The 21,505-nt window shown below is 42.7% G+C and overlaps 1 protein-coding gene and 1 long non-coding RNA gene across 3 annotated transcripts; one reads left to right on the forward strand and one right to left on the reverse strand.

The window, feature by feature from the left end:
• Positions 1-6,030: 6,030 nt before the first annotated feature.
• Positions 6,031-7,901, reverse strand: LOC120066734 (zinc finger and SCAN domain-containing protein 2-like). The gene is made up of 2 exons (XM_039018200.1): positions 7,667-7,901; positions 6,031-7,480 (listed from the first exon to the last, which is right to left on the reverse strand). The coding sequence occupies exons 1-2, from the start codon at positions 7,857-7,859 to the stop codon at positions 6,387-6,389; spliced, it is 1,287 nt and encodes a 428-aa protein (XP_038874128.1). The 5' UTR covers positions 7,860-7,901; the 3' UTR covers positions 6,031-6,386.
• A 348-nt stretch (positions 7,902-8,249) lies between these two features.
• On the forward strand, positions 8,250-10,302 carry LOC120066735. 2 transcript variants are annotated; one of them, XR_005478788.1, is made up of 3 exons: positions 8,250-8,637; positions 9,206-9,579; positions 9,666-10,302. It is a non-coding gene; the product is annotated as an uncharacterized LOC120066735 (long non-coding RNA). The 2 variants fall into 2 exon arrangements; XR_005478789.1 differs by having other exon boundaries at positions 9,718-10,302.
• Positions 10,303-21,505: the final 11,203 nt, after the last annotated feature.

The following is a 21,505-nucleotide window of genomic DNA, read 5'->3' on the forward strand; positions in this document are numbered from 1 at the left end:
TTTAAAATCAGCCGATTAATCGGTATCGGCGTTGAAAAATCATAATCGGTCGACCTCTAGTATGGGGGCCCACCTCAAAGCCATGTATGTCAGGGCATGTTCTAATAGCCTCAGCCAATGGTTCGACGGCGAGAGCGAAGAGGTGGGGGCTAATTGGGCAACCTTGTCTGTTCCCCTTATAGAGAGGGAACGAGGAGGAAGTAATCCCATTGGTAGCAATCCTAGCTTTAGGAGATTTGTAGAGTGATTTTATCAAATTTACAAACACGGTGCATAAACCAAACTTTTCCAAGACGCGAAAGAGATATGGCCATTCAACCCTATCAAAGGCCTTTTTTTCAGCGTCGAGGGAGACTATAACACTAGGTATTTTGTTTTTGTTAGCAAGGTGATTTATATCAAAGAACCTTCTGAGATTATTGGAGGACAATCTATTAATTATGAAGCCAGTCTGATCTGGGTTGACCAACAAGGGGAGACATGACTCCAGTCTCTTAGATAGCATCTTGGTGACCAGTTTACAATCTGTGTTAAGGAGAGAGATTGGTCTATAGGCGGTGCACTTTAGCAGGTTTTTCCCTTTCTTGTGAATTACAGTAATCACCGCTTGAGAGAAAGACTCTGGAAAGCAGTTGTCCTCCCCAGATTTTTTAAGTACCTTCATAAGGTAGGGCACCAACAGCTCCTTAAATGTTTTATAGAACTCTGGAGGGAAGCCATCCTCCCCAGGAGATTTATTAGAAGGTAAGGATTTAATGGCCTCCAACAATTCAGGGACTGAGAACTGTTCACTCAGGCGCTCTCGGTCTTCCTCTGACAGGCATGGGAGGTTGAGAGAGGAGAGAAAAGAGTTTATCTCCTGATAGATCATCGCTTGATTGGGAAGTATAGAGGTCTTTGTAATATTTCTTAAAAGTATCATTAATTTCAGTAGGGTTGAAAGTTATCTCGTTAGTAAGAGTTTCTATAGCATTAATTGTCCTCTTACTTTCTTCTGCTTTCAGTTGCCATGCCAATACTTTGTGTGCTTTTTCTCCAAGTTCGTAGTAATGCTGTTTTGATTTAGTGAGGGCCCTCTCAGCTTGATATGTGTTCAGAGTATAATATTTCAGTTTTTTGTTACCAAAAGCCTGTATAGGTCTTTCGTCTGGCGTCTTTGGTAGGTTTTCTCTAGCTCAGAGATTTCAGACTCAAAGACATTCAGTTTGGCACTGTGTTTTCTGTGTTATGTTTAATGCCCATTGTAAATCTTTTAAACAGCAGACGAATCCTTTGTCCTCTCAGTACGGAGGATTGGAATGTGTGAGTGGGCCCTGTGGAGAACCTACCTCAGAACAGTAACATGCCATAAATGGTGGAAACAACGATAGATGTAATATGAAAATGAATGTTGTTTTTGTTATGTTATTAATGATGACGTTATAACGAAACATTGTAACTTGAAGAGTTTTCATAATATGTATCTGATGTTTGTATCCTGTACGTTGTGTGGAAAATGTCCAGATCAAATAGAATGTTTTTGTAAAGATGAAATGTTAAGTTAGTTGTCTAAATTGGATCTGAGTAAAATCCATACCTTGCCTCGTAACTAGTTACGCCCAGAGAACTTGCCATAAAGACAGAAACGCCCCTTTCTGACCCAAGGGTATAAAACTTGTGAGTTAAGAATGTACAATTCAGACAAGGTGACCATGCGCTGCAGCCAAGGTTCGAGTAGTCGTGTAACAGATGTATATCGTACTCTCCTTGCGTTGTGTTTTCTCCTAATAAATCACATCAGCCAGTGGTCCCAGTTGAGCATCATTTATTTCTGCTGCTGTTGTTAAATGGGAAACAGCACGTTAGTTGTGCAGTGCTTAACGATATTGATGGCTGCCGATGGCAAAATCTGTAGCATGAAGATAACTGTGTTAGCAGTGGGCTTATGTGACCATTACATCGGTGTATGCTAGCTAACACACTTAAAAAAACAGAAAGCCCCTCAATCCCTAACAGGTACCATATACCCACACATGTATAAATCAGTAACGTACAGCAAACTTGTACACATTGTAAAATATAAAACAATATTCAGAACGTGACCTACCCCTTGCATCACATTTTCATACTGGGAAGACCTGACGTTCGCGATCTCCCCCTATCTGCAAGCGGGGCCAATCACAACACACCTTATTGTCAGAGTTGAACCAACCAATAAGAATGCTTGAACATTAAATACACATTTCTTTAGAGGCAAGTGGAAACATAACCAAACCTGTTACATTCTCCCCTGCTGAATTACACTTGCATACTATAAAGAAACAAAATGAGGTATGTAATACCTTGCAATACATATGTCACCAAATATTCCAGTGCAAAGACTATTCTCTAAAGTGAATTAGGGGAATTCAAAGACCCCGTAGGAAAACATGCCTGTTACATGTTCAGTACACTCAGTGACAATAATAACCTCAGACAGAAAAACCTTGGCCTACTTGATCTCTGACCCATGACCTCCATGGGGTCTCTTGAAAGTAAAAAAATAAATGTAAAAAAATAAAATGGGCTTCAGACTTGGATTCTAATCCTACACCGGTATTCTAATGAATTCTGTATGAAAAACCCTCTGTGTCTGCATAGTCTCTATGAGTCTCACTGGGCGTTTCCTAACCCGACCAGCCCCTGGCCAGCCACAGGCCTAACAGAGTTATCATTACGTTTAACCTGTTCACCTACAACCACCACTGGTGGGTCACTGTCCACAGTCAGTGGATAGTCAAGGTCAAGGGTTCTGTGACTGTTGCTGGACATTTCTTCTCCAAAGGTTAGCTCTGACATGCTTGTGCCACCAGTGGCACCCTCAGAATGTGGTGAGTTCTGAGGGTCCCTCGCCAGTGGCCCATCTTCCAGCACATCTGGGGTCTCTTTTTCAGAGGGATCCGACTGTGTTTCCTCCGAGGTCTGTTCTGATACCCACACACTAGTCCTCTCACCGATGTCCATTTCTGGTATATCGTTCATGGATGAGTCCTCCATCTCCTCACTCGGATCCTCACCGTTTCCCGTATTCGGTGTCTCCAAGGCAGTGTCAGGGAGAGGCAAGAAGTTTACAGGCATTATCAGATTATGGTGGACCGTTTTCTCCTGGCCAGTCGACATGTCCTGTATCTTGAAGATGTGGATGTCACTATTCTTCACCGTAACAATATAGAGGTTGTTCTCCCAACGATCCGCCAGCTTCCTCTTTCCACGTTCACCCTTATTCGCCAGCAGCACCCGATCACCGACCTCCACTGGAGCTCCTCTGATCTTCCTGTTGTAGAGGCCCGCATGCCTCTTCAGCTGTTTGGTTGCCGACACCTGTACCATCTCCATGGCCTCCCTCAGGTCTCTCGTCAGGGACTTGATGTACTCGTCATAGTCTACAACCTCTGAGTCTTGCAGCACAGTCCCAAACATCATGTCGACAGGCAGACGTGGGGTTCTCCCAAACATCAACTGGAAAGGGGCGTAGCCCGTGGTTTCATGGACTGTACAGTTGTAGGCTAGGGTCAACGACTTCAGCTTCTGGGGCCACCTGTGCTTCGCTCTCGTAGGTAAAGCCCTGATCATGTTTCCCAGCGTTCTATTGAACCTTTAGACTCCCCCGTTACCCATCAGATGGTAGAGAGTTGTGTGCGACTTCCGGACTCCTGCAGCACTCAACAACTCAGCAATCAATTTACTTTCAAAGTTGGCCCCTTGGTCAGAGTGGATACGACGAGGAAAACCATACACACAGAAGATGTTGTTCCACAGCTGACGGGCCACTGCTTTAGCTGATTGGTTCGGACACAAGAAGGCATGGGCCATCTTAGTAAAATGATCAGTGACGACCAGAACATCCAAGGACTTGTTGTTGGAGTCAGCAGACCAGAAGTCCACACACACCAACTCGAGGTGCTCAGTCGTGATGATGTTCTCCAGTGGAGCTCTGGCCTCTGGCTCGGGGGCCTTACTGAACACACACCTCTTGCAGGTCTTGACATACTCTCTCACATCCGACTCCAGACCATGCCAGAAGAACCTCTGTCTCGTCAAGTACAACGTCGCTGTTGCCCCTATCTGCAAGTGGGGCCAATCACAACACACCTTATTGTCATCAGAGTTGAACCAACCAATAAGAATGCTTGAACATTAAATACACATTTCTTTAGAGGCAAGTGGAAACATAACCAACCCTGTTAGTCGCAACCCCAAAATGCAACACGAGGTTGAAAAGGACAAAATAACCCCTTAACAATTTATGCTAAGGATGAGTAGCTGTGTCTAAGTGGGTGAATTCAAGCAGAACCAGCCAGTTATTCTATCTAAGGAATCGTGTGTCTACACTGCTTTCATTCCCACGCTGGAACCATCTATACACGGCTGATTAGCAGTCCGGAGAAGACCCCTTTTCAGAACGAGGGCGAGGAAACAAACCACTAAGAGAAAGGGCACTGACATCGTGTGGACAATCAGAGACTTACACCTGGTAACAAAAGAAGTGCCGCCATCAGAGGAGAAGAGACACCCCATCGGAGACCTTCGACAAGTAATTACACCATTATATTCTGACCCATAAGAGCGGCAGTTCGGGGCAAGGTGTTAGGGCTAAACTAAGCATAGTTTACAAATCTATCCAAGTGTGCTTTTCTGTCGTGCACTCGCTTTCTCTTTCTAAATTACCCATTTTGGGTAACACGTGTCCTATTGTGTTGGCCCACTAGGGACATGTTTCATTGTACTAAGTTTATATAAAAAGCCTAGACTGTGTGTTTGTGTATCTTATATTGTCATTTAGCTTGTTAGTAAATAAATAATCAACTCAATTGGTGTGCTACGGAATGATTTAGTGAGACTCGGGTTTGTGCAGATTCACTTATTATGCGACGTTCAGGATGAGACTGTAGAGGAAATTAATTAATTAGCGACTGCTGTAAAATCGATATTAATTAATTGAATCACGTAATTATAAACAGTTAATCATTCGATGAACAGCAGTCGTCACATTAATCAATACAACGTTACGACAGAGGGCCAGATATTATGGGGTGTTTGTCAGTTCTTTAAAATCCATCTTCAGCTGTTCTAAGCTGCCCTTCATAATGTCATTTGACCCCACATGAACCATGAAGGTATCAGCCCCCGGTGACTAACTCACAGCCTCAGGAAGCAACCTGGCGATATCCTGAACTTTTGCCCCAGGAAAACACGAAGTCTTTGCCCCAGGTACAGATATATGCCTCACCATTGAACTCCCTATCACAATTGCCGGAATGATCCAGCCTCTGCCGTGTCTCGAAGTAGATTGCGAGGCCAGAGCCACAGAACTCACTTGAGGGCTGCTGAGAAGCCGGTTGCGTGCAGGACACAACAGCCAAAGGGACAGAGCTCTGATCCAGAGTGCACGGCCCAGCTGAGGGGGGCCGCGGTGGTCCAGGCTGTGCCCAGGCAGTTGATTGACCAGGACAGGGAGAGTTAGCTGGAGGGGCATCCACAGCCAAGGAGGGAACACCCAAGCCCCTGGCAGAAAACCCACTGGTACATGGGCTCTAAGTGGTTTGAAAGTCTTAAGTCCGGACGCAGGGTAAGGCATGCATCCATTTACGCTCACCTGGAGTCGAGACAATGAGCATCCATTTTCTGGTTCAAGCTAGTAGAGGGGTGCAGTGGCAGAAATTGATCATAGTCCAGGAAGGTCCCATTATGATCCTCTTGGATGTTTTGATAGGAAGCATTTAAAGAGGGATACTAAGAGGGATAATAAAAAAATATTAAATGAGCCATTGTAATGTATAAATAAGACAATACTGGTTTATTGAACAGTTGTAACAGCTTGAGAGAAGATATTTTGTGCATTTGTGAAACATTCTATTTTGTACATTTAAAAACAAAATATACATTTTACCTCTATTTAACTAGGCAAGTCAGTTAAGAACATATTCTTATTTTCAATGACAGCCCAGGAACAGTGGGTTAACTGCCTTGTTCAGGGGCAGAACGACAGATTTTTACCTTGTCAGCTCGGGGACACGATCTTGCAACCTTTCAGTTACTAGTCCAACGCTCTAACCACTAGACTACCTGCCGCCCCATGTAAATGGTTGATGATTTTATATGAAAAACACTCATTACAAATGACTTGAAGCCGAAGCTACATCTCTGTGTGATTTATTTCTATACTTCCCCTGTTCAGGGGTATAACAGTTGCAGATATAGCGAGGATTTATGTTTTTATATTGAGGTTTTTTTCTCATAAAGAATACAATGTAATCTTTGAGCCATGAGTGCTTCTTAGATACTGACATACATAATGTCCAACAATGACAAAATCCAACTTCTGCTAAGTTCAGACCACCAACATTATTTTCTCAGACAGAACACAGCTAAATGATTTCTCCCCTGTGAGTCCTCATGTGACCTGTCAGATTGGTGCCAGTCCTGAAACATTTGTCACAAAAACGGCAATGGTATGGTTTCTCTCCTGTGTGGATCCTTATGTGTGCTTTCAGATGTTCACTCTGAAAGAAGCCTATGCCACAATCAGGACAGACATATGGTTTCTCGCCTGTATGAGTCCTCATGTGCACTCTAAGATGGGACCCAGTGCTGAATCTTTGGCCACAATCACAACAGTGATGTGGTTTCTCTCCTGTGTGAGTCCTCATGTGCACTGTCAGCTTACTATTCCTTGTAAAACATTTACTACAAACATTACAAGAAAACTTAGCTGCACTGTGAATTTGAAGGTGATCTTTCATACTTTCTGTGGATTCGATGCATTTTCCACACACACCACAAGGATGTTCTTTATCCATTGTATGAGTTTGCACATGATTCACTAAAGAACCCATGTAATGAAAAGACATGCCACACACCTTACAATGACAAGGAGCATTATGACTTTGACTGGGTGATTTCAGAATGGAGGACTTTGTGGAATTCCTACCCTTATTATTGACGCGAGAGCTCTGTCTTTTTACTGTCCATGTTTTATTTGATTTTCCGCGCTTAAAACCTGACTGAGGGACTCCACTTTCCATCCCATTGACAGTTGCACTGTTTTCTCTCTGAACTGCAGAACAGTCTACTGCAGCGAGAGTATGAGAGTCACTGGTTCGTTCTGATACCGGGTAATCCTCTTCATATGGTTCGGTATTGATCGGTTTAGTTGAGGTGCTGGGTAGAGAGACTCTCTCTCCGTTAACTTCATTTTGACCATGATAAAGATATGAGTGCAGAGTTGGGTTCTCATCACAGTCACCTTTCACACAAGCAGGAGTGAATATGGAGTCTTTGGTATCATCTTCTAGCCCTTGAAGCTGCTCTTCCCACTGACTGGTTCTGGGTTCCTCCTGCTCCTCTTTAATCTGTGTAAACTCTGGGTCCTCCTGTCCCAGACTGGGGCTCCACTCCTGCACACACTTCTGCTGATCAGGGTGAACCTCTTCAGGCACACGGAAAGTGAGCTGCTGGAGGTCTGAATAAAGTAGAACGCAAACGTTGTCATGAGACTGCAATCATCATACACAATGACAGCAGGTGAGTTTACAGCATGAAATAGAAAACGCAAATGCTGATAAGAATCGTCCTATAAATACAGTATATTTTGTTACATACAAAATACAATTCAAGGTAACTAGACAAACCAACTAATGACCCAAACCTGCTCTGTGCAGCTTTAACTCTGGTTTAAGGGCGATTTCAAGCAGCCTTTGCAGACGGTCGTTTTCATCCTTTGAACGGGAAACTTCTTCCTGGTACTCAGTTATTGTTTTTTCAACTGCCCCGAATATCTCATCAACAGCAACTGCTAATCGCTCGTTGAGAAACACCCGTAACAACTGTATTTTAGACATGTTTAGATAATGCAAGTTACAGCTAGTTACCTTTGTGCCTTAACCGCCGTAAAGCAGGCAAGAATAAGTACTTCCGGGTCATGGATTTTTGGAATCTTTCAGAATAAGAGACCTGTCCTGTATACTTTGTAAATTAATAATTAGGGAGAAAATGATGGTAAATGTGCACAATTATCAATATATGTTATACTACTTATCCCACAAAGAATAATTAAAAGTCACAATAATCACTTATTGCATGTACATTGTGTCACAGTAAAAGATCGGTGCTTCTACTCAGGGGCACTTCTAGTTTCCTAATCCACAGTTTACAACTATTTTGCGGCCATTAAAGAGGGGCCAATAGACATTTTGCACAATGTAGCAACGCCCATTTCCGCTTTACTTCCTACCCGACACATCGCTTCATGTTCCGATCGCGTCCTGTCAGCCTGATTTTAGCCATACTTGTATCGAAGTCGCTGGTTTTATCATTATCTCAGTATATTAATATAATCATATTTCTGGAGCGTTTTTTTATATTTCTTGTTGAAATTTCTGTGTTCTGTCTTTTTTTTGTCTCTTAGCTAGCTAGCTATTAACACGCTAACTAGTAAGGTGGCTAGCAATTAGCCAAAGCACCCCTCCCTTACCAACCATGGCACTGTTTTACTCAAGCCGCTTGCAAGAGCTGGGAAAAGGATGTACATCGTCTGACCAAGACAAGTAGCAAAGCACCGACCTCCAAGTTGGAAAAATGATTCACACTTTGTCTCCAGTTAACTTTTCAACTATGAAGGTAAGTATAGCCAAGTGGCCTATCAGACCAGACAAGGACGTTTACTCAAAGCTGTAACGTAGTTTAAGACATGCCTTTTACAGTAGCTAGCTAACATTATGATTGCTCATTATTTTTTATTCCAAACAGTTTCAAACAGGGACAGGAGAGGTCAGCATAAGGGCTTGCTGCTGCAGGTCCATGAGGAAAAATGAGAAACCACACAGTTTGAGTGTAGGGTGAAAGGTCAGCTGTTTGTGACCCACTACATACTGGTTACACAGTCAGAGATGAAGCCTAGTCTTAGACTAAGAAGTTCCTGTCAGTGGAGATCTGCATTGACAGGAACTAGGCTTAACCCATGTCTATGAAACCGTTCTTAGTGTAGTAATTGTTGAGTTGTCTACCTTGCTGTTTATGTAAGCTCTGTTATGTTGGACGCATTAGATTACATTTAAACAAGGGCATATACTCTTAATAGAAAATGTTAAACCCGTATTGCTGTAATTAATTTAGTGGCTGTTGCACCAGTCACTACATGTTGAGTGATTTTATAGTCTAATCATTTTATTTTTATATCCCCACGTAGGTTGTACTGAAGCCCTCTGAGCCAGTAACAATGACACATCACTGTTCATGTGTTGCTGGCATTGCATTATGCAACCACACAGTTGCATTAATATTCCAAGATGGGAACACCAGTCGTCCCACCTGTGCACAGCTGCACAGAGGCCGAGCAGCAGTGGCATAAGCCAAGGACTATGTTATGTTTTAATAGCTGTACCACATATCAACATCATATGGTTATAATCACATCATAATGCTAATAAATTATTTAATGAAAATTGTCTCATGATTAGATTTAGAATGGTGCCCTTGTACTGTCTTTTTACAGGTTCTGCCCATAGGCAAAATGTCCATCATCAAGCCCACCAAAAAGCGCATGGCAGAAGGAGCGATTAGGTGAGTATTCCCTAATAGCCAGTATAGTAGGTAGTAGCTGGTCATATCCTATTACACTTTGACTATATAAAATGATTTAATTTCAGGTGGTTTCAAGTACATTGTTTAGATTGGCTAACCACAGCGGCTGCTTTGCAGAAGTACACTCTACAGCGCCCTTCTTGGACCGCTCCCTGACCTCTCAGTTCTCCAGATAGAAGAGGCATACAAGAACTTTGACCCTCTATCCAAGCCATTGATCTGCAGCATGGGGATGTCTGTTGAAAAGCTTTTAGTCTACTCCCACTTCGGAAAGGTACAGGTGGGGAGCCTCCTGTCTTACCAGCAGCCTCCAATCACAACGTGACCATAGTTCACCATAAGGAAACACCACCATTTCCTTCACTGCCCCTGGATGGCTACAGACTGGAGAGCAACTTTCAAGGCTGCACATTTGTGCTCAGTGAAGAAGACCAGCTTCACATAGTCTCTTCAGGTGAGAGAAGACATAGAGACCCAGTGGTGTTCTCACTAATTAGAGAGAAGGGTGACTGGTACTACTTATGTGTACATGCAAAAGTTCTTAGGCAGGAAAGACTAAATAACAAGGGACAGGCTCCTTTATCTTTCAATTAATGAAAGAGAAACAAACCAACATCTGCCTGTGCAATTAATTAATCATTTTAAATAATTCAGTTACATTTTTCTGTTCTCTTGTCAATGTAAATAAAAACGTACATTTTGTTTGGAGTATAAGCAGAAGTGTTTATTATCAATAAATGGACTAAAGGATTTTAGACAATGTGGATGGTCACAGCAAAAAAAGATAAGATGCATTGCGGTAGTAGCTCATTGCTCCTTGGCCCACGCCTTCACAAGAGGCCCACACTGTTAGTTTTGTGAAAAGGCAAGCCACAGCCCAGATGCAGTTGATGCTTCCCATCAGTGACATGAGGATCTCTTGGACATGGTAATATTCCACTGGAATAGCAAAGGTACTGCTCCCTTCTTCAGACGTCGAAGCCCACTAGAAGGTTCAATGAAATCTTCTTAATTTCCTAACTTTCAATAAAAATGCTGCACCAACTAATAATATGACGTCATTAGCACTAACGTTAGCTAGGTACTGGTAGCTAACGTTTGCTGGCTAAAGAGACAAAAAAAGACGGAACACAATCGAATTACAAAAATCACTAACTGAACGGATAAACAGAATTCTCAAAAAGAATGATTAAAAAAACGCTATAGAAATATGATTATATTAATATACTGAGGTAATGATTAAAACGAGCGACTTCGTGGCTAGTATGGCTACAATCAGGCTGACAGGACGCAATCGGGACAGGAAACTAGGTATCGGGTAGGAGGTTGAGCGGAAGTGGGCGTTGCTACTTTGTGCAAAAGGTCTATCAGTATTGGGTATTTTATTAGGATCCTCATTAGCTTTTGTGAAAGCAGCAGCTCCTCTTCCTGCGGTCCACACAAAATATTAAACATTGCATAACACAGAACATTTATAGACAAGATCAGCTCAAGGACAGAAATACATACAATACATTTAAAACATCACACACAGCCTACATATCAGTACATACATACAACATATCTAGGTCAATTAGGGGAGAGGTGTGGTGAGGTTGCTTTATCTGTTTTCTGAAACCAGGTTTGCTGTTCACTTGAGCAATCTGAGATGGAAGGGAGTTCCATGTAATCATAGCTCTATATAACACTATGTTTTCTTGACTGTATTCTGGATTTGGGGACTGTGAAAAGACCCCTGGTGGCATGTCTGGTGGAGTAAGTGTGTGTGTGTGTCAGAGCTGTGAATAAATTGACTATGCAAAAACATAAAGTCATATTCAACACATTAATGTTTCTTAGAAAAATAAGTGATGCAGTCAGTCTCCTCTACTTTTAGCCAAGAGAGACTGGCATAGTAATGATATTAGCCCTCGGATTACAGTGAAGAGCAAGACGTGCCACTCTGTTCTCGGCCAGCTGCAGTTTTTCTAGGTCCTTTGAAGGTGCCATATGAATGGGCATTAATCAATATTAGACAAAACTAGAGCCTGCAGGACTTCCTTTGTGGAGTGTGGTGTGACCTCGCCCATCTTTGCAACCATTGACTCAATATGTTTTGACCGTGACAGTTTACAATCCAAGCTAACTCCAAGTAATTTAGTCTCCTCGACTTGCTCAACAGCCACATTATTCATTAACAGATTCAGCTGAGGTCTGAAATTTAGGGAATGATTTGTACCAAATTCAATGCTCTTAGTTTTAGAGATGTTCAGGACTAGTTTATTACTGGCCACCAATTCTAAAACTGACTACTCTTTGTTTAGGGTTGCAGTGATTTCACCAGCTGTGGTTGCTGACACACATAGGGTTGAATCATCAGCATACAGAGACACACAGGCTTTGTTTATTGCCAGTGGCAGGTCAAAAATATAAAAGAGTAGAGGGCCAAGAGAGCTGCCTTGTGGTACACCAAATATTCCATGGGTAACATTTGAGAAGCTTCTATTAGATAGATTGCCATATCGTAGATTCCAAGCTGAGGTTGAAAAGCCATAACACATGTTTTTTCAACAACAGGTTATGGTCAATCATATCATAGGCTCCACTGAAATCTAACAGTACAGCTCCCACAATCTTCTCATCAATTTCTTTCAACCAATCATCAGTCATTTGTGTCAGTGCAGTACATGTTGAATGCTGTTACATTTCTCTAAAACAGGCTTTAGGCTACATGTGCACCACCAAGTCAGAACAGAAGGCTAAGTTATGTGGGCTACTAACAGCTTACTACACAACATACACTCAGTATTACTTTCTTAGCTACAGTATACATAGCAGTATACAGTATACATCCCTGGCATATTACATCATTTATGCATTAGCATACAATACATTATTTGACTCACCTTGTTATGCTGTGCTCACTTGAACAGGAAGGTGGCACGGTGGCCATTGTGGGAACATTTTTTCATAAAACTTTGTCATCAAAGTCTGGCATTCTCTGGATATATGGTGCTTTCAAGATAACTGGGAATTCGGGGGGGAAAAATCAGGTTGAATCATGACTTGGAATTCCGAGTTGGATGACCTTTCAGAACTTATTTTCCCAGTCAGAGCTTGTTTTTTTTTCAGAGTTCCCAATTGTCTTGAACTCACTGAAGTCTGAGATTTCCCAGTTCTGAGTTTCCAATTGTTGTTAACGCGACAGAAGTCATGAAGTTTATCCTTTTAAGCTTGGAAAAGAGACCCTTAAACCCAGACTTGGACCACACACCCATTCCACTGAATAGCAGGCTAGTGATTGCTTTGCTTAGCTTGCAGATAGCCACTGATTCCTTCCAAACCACTCATTGTTGAATTTGCGATTTCCAACTTGTTGTGTAATATTTATGGCCAAAGAGCACCGATACGTTTTATCTATAATTTCTCTTTATTATTTCTCTTCATATGACAAGGATTGGATGGGCACTTCTAACGTAACTATGGCAGTACCGAAGAGGCTTGAATTTTCGAGCTCTCCATAGATTTTGTGGTGACGTAGTGTGCCCATGAGTGACAACACTGAGATAATGATGGCACGACTAGAGAACATTGCAAACACCTAAGCTTCGTATTTTCTGCTGACTGCCCCACCAACACAAAAAGCACTGAGCTAGGCTGAAACACGTGTATTTTGGAGCTGCCTTACTCAAGAAAGCAAAAAAGAGACCATGTTTGTATGCAGCTTTATTAACTCAATTATGATGATTATTATTTATTTTTTTACTTTGTTTGCAAACTGATATGTGGCATGTGTTAATGCCAAAATAACATGCAAAACAGGAAACCATACATGTTTTTTTATATTTAGCTAAACAGGTATGGCTCTGCCCCACCTGCCCTGAATGACGGGTCGCCACTGATCATTAGGATATTTTAGCAATCCGCAGTACGTCCTAAATGCCCCCCCCCCCCCCCCCCCCCCCCCCAGCCTTCAGATGTGAGCTAAACAGTGCAATTGCACTTGAGATGAATTATAAGGCTATGGATGAGAAAGGTAACTTATCATTTCCAAACGTTTAGGTCAGTTGTATGCTGCTTTGTGATCTATTAACAGCAAGGGTTGCATTAAATAGGCTTTTTACTGATGTATTTGGCAATATTCAATTCATACGCACAAAACATATAAACAAAAGCATTCACTGAAAGTTGATAGGCTACGTGTAGGCCATTCATATATAGCTAATGCACAGCACTTAGTTCAATTTATCGAATCAGTTATTGTTTTCTTGCGCAATCCGCGAGCAACACCTTTCAAACTCAGAAATTTCTCTCAAAACACAGGGTTGGCGAGTCACACAGGACTAGAAATATCAGAGGGCCTTGGAGGTCACCAAAAAACAGTAGGTTATTATGGCTGGAATTGTTACCCTCCTGTCATGTAAAAATTACAGACATGGCAGATTCGTATAGGATTAAAATTACAAATGTGGTGTTTTGTGCTCATGCACATAACTACATTACCTGACCTCCCCAGTAAAACTAATTCCGTCCGAATAGGGCACAAAAGGGCATGACCTAAAGCATCACATCAATAAATGGGTTATCAGTTGTGGGAAAAGTACCCAATTGTCATACTTGAGTAAATGTAAAGATACCTTAATAGAAAATGACAAGTAAAAGTGAAAGTCTACAAATATTTGGTTTTAAATATACTTCAGTATCAAAAGTAAATGTAATTGCTAAAATATACTGAAGTATCAAAAGTATGAATGATTTAAAGATTCCTTATATTAATCAAACCAAATGGCACTAAAATATATATATATATATATATATATATATATATATATATATATATATACATACAGTTGAAGTTGGAAGTTTACATACACCTTAGCCAAATACATTTAAACTCAGTTTCACAATTCCTGACATTTAATCAGAGTAAAAATTGCCTGTCTTAGGTCAGTTAGGATCACCACTTTATTTTAAGAATGTGAAATGTCAGAATAATAGTACAGAGTGATTTATTTTTCTGCTTTTATTTCTTTCATCACATTTCCAGTGGGTCAGAAGTTTACATACTCAATTAGTATTTGGTAGCATGACCTTTTAAATGGTTTAACTTGGGTCAAACGTTTCGGGTAGCCTTCCACAAGCTTCCCACAATAAGTTGTGTGAATTTTGGCCATTCCTCCTGACAGAGCTGGTGTGACTGAGCCAGGTTTGTAGGCCTCCTTGCTCGCACACGCTTTTTCAGTTCTGCCCACAAATTTTCTATAGGATTGAGGTCAGGGCTTTGTGATGGCCACTCCAATACCTTGACTTTGTTGTCCTTAAGCCATTTTGCAACAACTTTGGAAGTATGCTTGCGCCGACAGAGATAGCCACCTCGCTTCGCGTTCCTAGGAAACTATGCAGTATTTTGTTTTTTTACGTGTTATTTATTACATTGGTACCCCAGGTAATCTTAGGTTTTATTACATAGTCGGGAGGAACTACTGGATATAAGAGCAACGTCAACTCACCATCATTACGACCAGGAATACAACTTTCCCGAAGCGGATCCTGTGTTTTGCCCACCACCCGGGACAATGGATCGGATCCCAGCCGGCGAACCAATACAACGACGCCGTAAAAGGGGCAGACGAAGCGGTCTTCTGGTTAGGCTCCAGAGACGGGCACATCGCGCACCGCTCCCGAGCATACTACTCGCCAATGTCCAGTCTCTTGACAACAAGGTTGATGAAATCCGAGCAAGGGTAGCATTCCAGAGAGACATAAGAGACTGTAACGTTCTTTGCTTCACGGAAACATGGCTCACTCGAGACACGCTATCGGAGTCGGTACAGCCAGCTGGTTTCTTCACGCAAAACATCTTTCTGGTAAGAAGAGGGCCGGGGGGGGGGGGGTATGCCTTATGATTAACGAGACGTGGTGTGATCATAACAACATACAGGAACTCAAGTCATTCTGTTCACCTGACTTAGAATTCCTCACAATCAAATGTCGACCGCATTATCTACCAAGGGAATTCTCTTTGTTTATAATCACAGCCGCATATATTACCCCCCAAGCAGACACATCGATGGCCCTGAACGAACTTTATTTGATTCTATGTAAACTGGAAACCACATATCCTGAGGCTAAATTCATTGAAGCCGGGGATTTTAACAAGGCTAATCTGAAAACAAAACTCCCTAAATTCTATCAGCATATCGATTGTGCTACCAGGGCTGGTAAAACCCTGGATCATTGTTATTCTAACTTCCGCGACGCATATAAGGCCCTCCCCTGCCCTCCTTTCGGAAAAGCTGACCACGACTCCATTTTGTTGTTTATGTATAGACATAAACTAAAACAGGAAGCTCCCGCTCTCAGGTCTGTTCAACGCTGGTCCGAACAATCTGATTCCACGCTTCAAGATTGCTTCGATCACGTGGATTGGGATATGTTCCGCATTGCGTCAAACAACAACATTGACGAATACGCTGATTCGGTGAGCGTATTCCAGGGTCTCGAATATTAGCAAGTGCATTGGCGATGCCGTACCCACAGCAACTATTAAAACATTCCCCACCAGAAACCGTGGATTGATGGCAGCATTCGCGCGATCCACTGCTTTTAACCAGGGCAAGGTGACTGGAAACATGACCGAATACAAACAGTGTAGCTATTCCCCCCGCAAGGCAATCAAACAAGCTAAGCGTCAGTATAGAGACAAAGTAGAGTCGCAATTCAACGGCTCAGGCACAAGAGGTATGTGGCAGGGTCTACAGTCAATCACGGATTACAAAAAGAAAACCAGCCCCGTCGCGGACCAGGATGTCTTGCTCCCAGACAGACTAAACAACTTCTTTGTTCGCTTTGAGGACAATACAGTGCCACTGACACGGCCCACTACCAAAACCTGCGGACTCTCCTTCACTGTAGCCAACGTGAGTAAAACATTTAAACGTATTAACCCTCGCAGGGCTGCAGGCCCAGACGACATCCCCAGCCGCGTCCTCAGAGCATGCGCGTGGTGTGTTTACGGAGATATTCAATCAATCCTTATCCCAGTCTGCTGTTCCCACATGCTTCAAGAGGGCCACCATTGTTCCTGTTCCCAAGAAAGCTAAGGTAACTGAGCTAAACGACTACCGCCCCGTAGCACTCACTTCCGTCATCATGAAGTGCTTTGAGAGACTAGTCAAGGACCATATCACCTCCACCCTACCTGACACCATAGACCCACTCCAATTTGCTTACCGCCCCAATAGGTCCACAGACGACGCAATCGCAACAACACTGCACACTGCCCTAACCCATCTGGACAAGAGGAATACCTATGTGAGAATGCTGTTCATCGACTACAGCTCAGCATTTAACACCATAGTACCCTCCAAACTCGTCATCAAGCTCGAGACCCTGGGTCTCGATCCCGCCCTGTGCAACTGGGTACTGGACTTCCTGACGGGCCGCCCCCAGATGGTGAGGGTAGGTAACAACATCACCACCCCGCTGATCCTCAACACTGGGGCCCCACAAGGGTGCGTTCTGAGCCCTCTCCTGTACTCCCTGTTCACCCACAACTGCGTGGCCATGCACGCCTCCAACTCAATCATCAAGTTTGCAGACGACACTACAGTGGTAGGCTTGATTACCAACAACGACGAGAAGGCCTACAGGGAAGAGGTGAGGGCCCTCGGAATGTGGTGTCAGGAAAATAACCTCACACTCAACAAAATAAAGGAGATGATCGTGGACTTCAGGAAACAGCAGCACCCCCCTATCCACATCGACGGGACAGTAGTGGAGAGGGTAGTACGTTTTAAGTTCCTCGGCGTACACATCACGGACAAACTGAATTGGTCCACCAATACAGACAGCGTGGTGAAGAAGGCGCAGCAGCGCATCTTCAACCTCAGGAGGCTGAAGAAATTTGGCTTGTCACCAAAAGCGCTCACAAACTTTTACAGATGCACAATCGAAAGCATCCTGTCGGGCTGTATCACCGCCTGGTACGGTAACTGCTCCGCCCACAACCGGAAGGCTCTCCAGAGGGTAGTGAGGTCTGCACAACGCATCACCGGGGACAAACTACCTGCCCTCCAGGACACCTACACCACCCGATGTCATAGGAAGGCCATAAAGATCATCAAGGACAACAACCACCCGAGCCACTGCCTGTTCACCCCGCTATCATCCAGAAGGCGAGGTCAGTACAGGTGCATCAAAGCAGGGACCGAGAGACTGAAAAACAGCTTCTATCTCAAGGCCATCAGACTGTTAAACAGCCACCACTAAACTAACATTGAGTGGCTGCTGCCATACATGTAAAAAATGTATCACTAGCCACTTTAAACAATGCCACTTAATATAATGTTTACATACCCTACATTACTCATCTCATATTTATATACTGTACTCGATACCATCTACTGCATCTTACCTATGCCGTTCTGTACCATCACTCATTCATATATCTTTATGTACATATTCATCATCCCTTTACACTTGTGTGTATAAGGTAGCTGTTGTGAAATTGTTAGGTTAGATTACTCATTGGTTATTACTGCATTGTCGGAACTAGAAGCACAAGCATTTCGCTACACTCGCATTAACATCTGCTAACCATGTGTATGTGACAAATAAAATTTGATTTGATTTTGGAAGACCCATTTGCGACCAAGCTTTAACTTCCTGACTGATGTCTTGAGATGTTGCTTCAATATATCCACAAGATTTTCCACCCTTATGATGCCATCTATTTTGTGAAGTGCATCAGTCTCTCCTGCAGCAAAGCACCCCCACAGCATGATGCTGCCACCCCCGTGCTTCACGGTTGGGATGGTGTTCTTCGGCTTGCAAGCTTCCCCCTTTTTCCTCCAAACATAACGATGGTCATTATGGCCAAACAGTTCTATTTTTGTTTCATCAAACCAGAGAACATTTCTCCAAAAAGTACGATCTTTGTCCCCATGTGCAGTTGCAAACCGTATTCAGGCGTTTTTATGGCAGTTTTGGAGCAGTGGCTTCTTCCTTGCTGAGCGGCCTTTCATGTTATGTGGATATAGATACTTTTGTACCATTCTTTTCTGAGGTCTTGGCTGATTTCTTTTGATTTTTCCCATGATGTCAAGCAAAGAGGCACTGAGTTTGAAGTTAGGCCTTGAAATACATCCACAGGTACACCACCAATTGACTCAAATGATGTCAATTAGCCTACCAGAAGCTTCTAAAGCCATGACATCATTTTATGGAATTTTCCAAGCTGTTTAAAGGCACAGTCAACTTAGTGTATGTAAACTTCTGACCCATTGGAATTGTGATTAAGTGAAATAATCTGAAATAATCTTGTAAACAATTGTTGGAAATGACTTGTGTCATGCACAAAGTAGATGTCCTAACCGACTTGCCAAAACTATAGTTTGTTAACAAGAAATTTGTGGAGTGGTTGGAAAACGAGTTTTAATGACTCCAACCTAAGTGTATGTAAACTTACGACTTCAACTGTGTGTATGTATGTGTGTATATATATTTTTTTATTTGTTTACGGATAGCCAGGGACACACTCAGACATAGTTTACAAATTAAGCATTTGTGTTTAGGGAGTCCGCCATATTAAAGGCAGTAGGGATGACCAGGGTCTTTCTCGATAAATTTTGAATATGGTCTGAGTCTGCTGGGTCCGTCATGGTCAGTTCGTACTGTCAAGGCTCAAGAGAAGACCCAGATGCAGACAGTTTCGAAGTAACAAAAGTTTATTACAAAAACAGGGGCAGGCAAATGACAGGTCAAGAGTAGGCAGAGGTCAGTAATCCAGAGCAGAGTCCGAAAGGTACAGAACGGCAGTCAGGGTCAGGGCAGGCAGAGGTTAGTAATCCAGGGTGGTGTGACAAGGTACAGAACGGCAGTAAATCATTACTTTTAATACTGTTAACAATATTGTCAATGCTATAATATTATTTGTTCACTTTTTTGTTGTTGATATTTTTTAACAAAGTTGTAGGTCTACTAACATTTCCTAATAAAATGCTACTAATTCGACTATTTGTATTATTTTTACCATCTTCATTGCGGGACTTTTATTTGGAGTTAATGCTGAGCGATTAGTGCTTTTTTAGTTCGGTTTCGGTTTGATATACCAAAATTAACATGGTTTTCCATTTCAGTTTCAAAATTTTAGGGGGCATTAAATGCACTATGCATTATGTGGGTTGAAAGGTGTAACAACACGGACTAAAACAATTAATTAAAGTCCCTTGATGGTAGTGACTGCCCATCACTGCTTTTCACTTATTAACCATCATTAATTCACATTACTTTATTTTGATAAAATATTTAAGTTGTCTATATTACATTTGTTTTATTTGATGACTTTATTCTTTCATTCCAAGTCATCATCTCATCTCTATAGATCTGCCTATGCTGTCTGGCAAAATCACTATTTTTGTAGTTCTTCAAAGTAAATAAGGCATACTTTTATGACTGCTGAATACCAACTATTAATCACTGCATTCATGTATTTTCAGGTAGAGATACCTTACTAAGCAACTGCTATCTTCCACTGAGGTATAATAAGAATGGCTCTTCTCTTGATCATGGGTTCTTCTGTCTCTTATGTAGCAGGTATAAAAGAAACACAGACCGGACAAGTAGGTGTGCAATGGATTATTGTAATTGTAGTTAATAACCATGTTTTCTTCTCTAAACTATGTATAATATTGGCCTGTTGGAAAATACAACTTCATACTACTGTCAAGGCTCAGGAGAAGACCCAGATCCAGACAGTTTCGAAGTAACAAAAGTTTAGTACAAAAACGGAGGGAGGCAAACGACAGATCAAGGGCAGGCAGAGGTCAGTAATTCAGAGCAGAGTCCGAAAGGTACAGAACAGCAGGCAGGGTCAGGGCAGGCAGAATGGTCAAAACTGGGAAAACTATGAAACAGGAACTAGAGAAAGACAGGAGCACGGGAAACACGCTGGTAGGCTTGACGAAACAAAACGAACTGGCAACAGACAAACAGAGAACACGGGTATAAATACACTGGGGAAGATGGGTGACACCTGGAGGGGGGTGGAGACAAGCACAAAGACAGGTGAAACAGATCAGGGTGTGACAACTAAACTCAGCAAGAAAAGAAACGTCCCTTTTTCAGGACCCTGTCTTTCAAAGATAATTCGTAAAAATCCAAATAACTTCACAGATCTTCATTGTAAATGGTTTAAACACTGTTTCCCATGCTTGTTCAATGAACCATAAACAATTAATGAACATGTACCTGTGGAATGGTCGTTAAGACACTAACAGCTTACAGACGGTAGGCAATTAAGGTCACAGTTATGAAAACTTAGGACACTAAACAGGCCTTTCTACTGACTCTGGAAAAACAACAAAAGAAAGATGCCCAGGGTCCCTGCTCATCTGTGTGAATGTGCTTTAGGCATGCTGCAAGGAGGCTTGAGGACTGCAGATGTGGCCAGGGCAATAAATTGCAATGTCCGTACTGTGAGACACCTAAGACAGTGCTACAGGGAGACCGGACAGACAGCTGATTGTGTACGCAGTGGCAGACCACGTGTAACAACACCTTCCCAGGATCGGAACATCCGAACATCACACCTGCGGGACAGGTACAGGATGGCAACAACAACTGCCCGAGTTACACCAGGAACGCACAATCCCTCCGTCAGTGCTCAGACTGTCCGCAATAGGCTGAGAGGCTGGACTGAGGGCTTGTAGGCCTGTTGTAAGGCAGGTCCTCACCAGACATCACCGGCAACAACGTTGCCTATGGGCACAAACCCACCGTCGCTGGACCAGACAGGACTGGCAAAAAGTGCTCTTCACTGACGAGTCGCGGTTTTGTCTCACCAGAGGTGACGGTCGGATTCGCGTTTATCGTCGAAGGAATGAGCGTTACACCGAGGCCTGTACTCTGGAGCGGGATCAATTTG

This window comes from Salvelinus namaycush, chromosome 21, assembly GCF_016432855.1.
Source record: "Salvelinus namaycush isolate Seneca chromosome 21, SaNama_1.0, whole genome shotgun sequence".
Classification (NCBI taxonomy): Eukaryota; Metazoa; Chordata; class Actinopteri; order Salmoniformes; family Salmonidae; genus Salvelinus; species Salvelinus namaycush.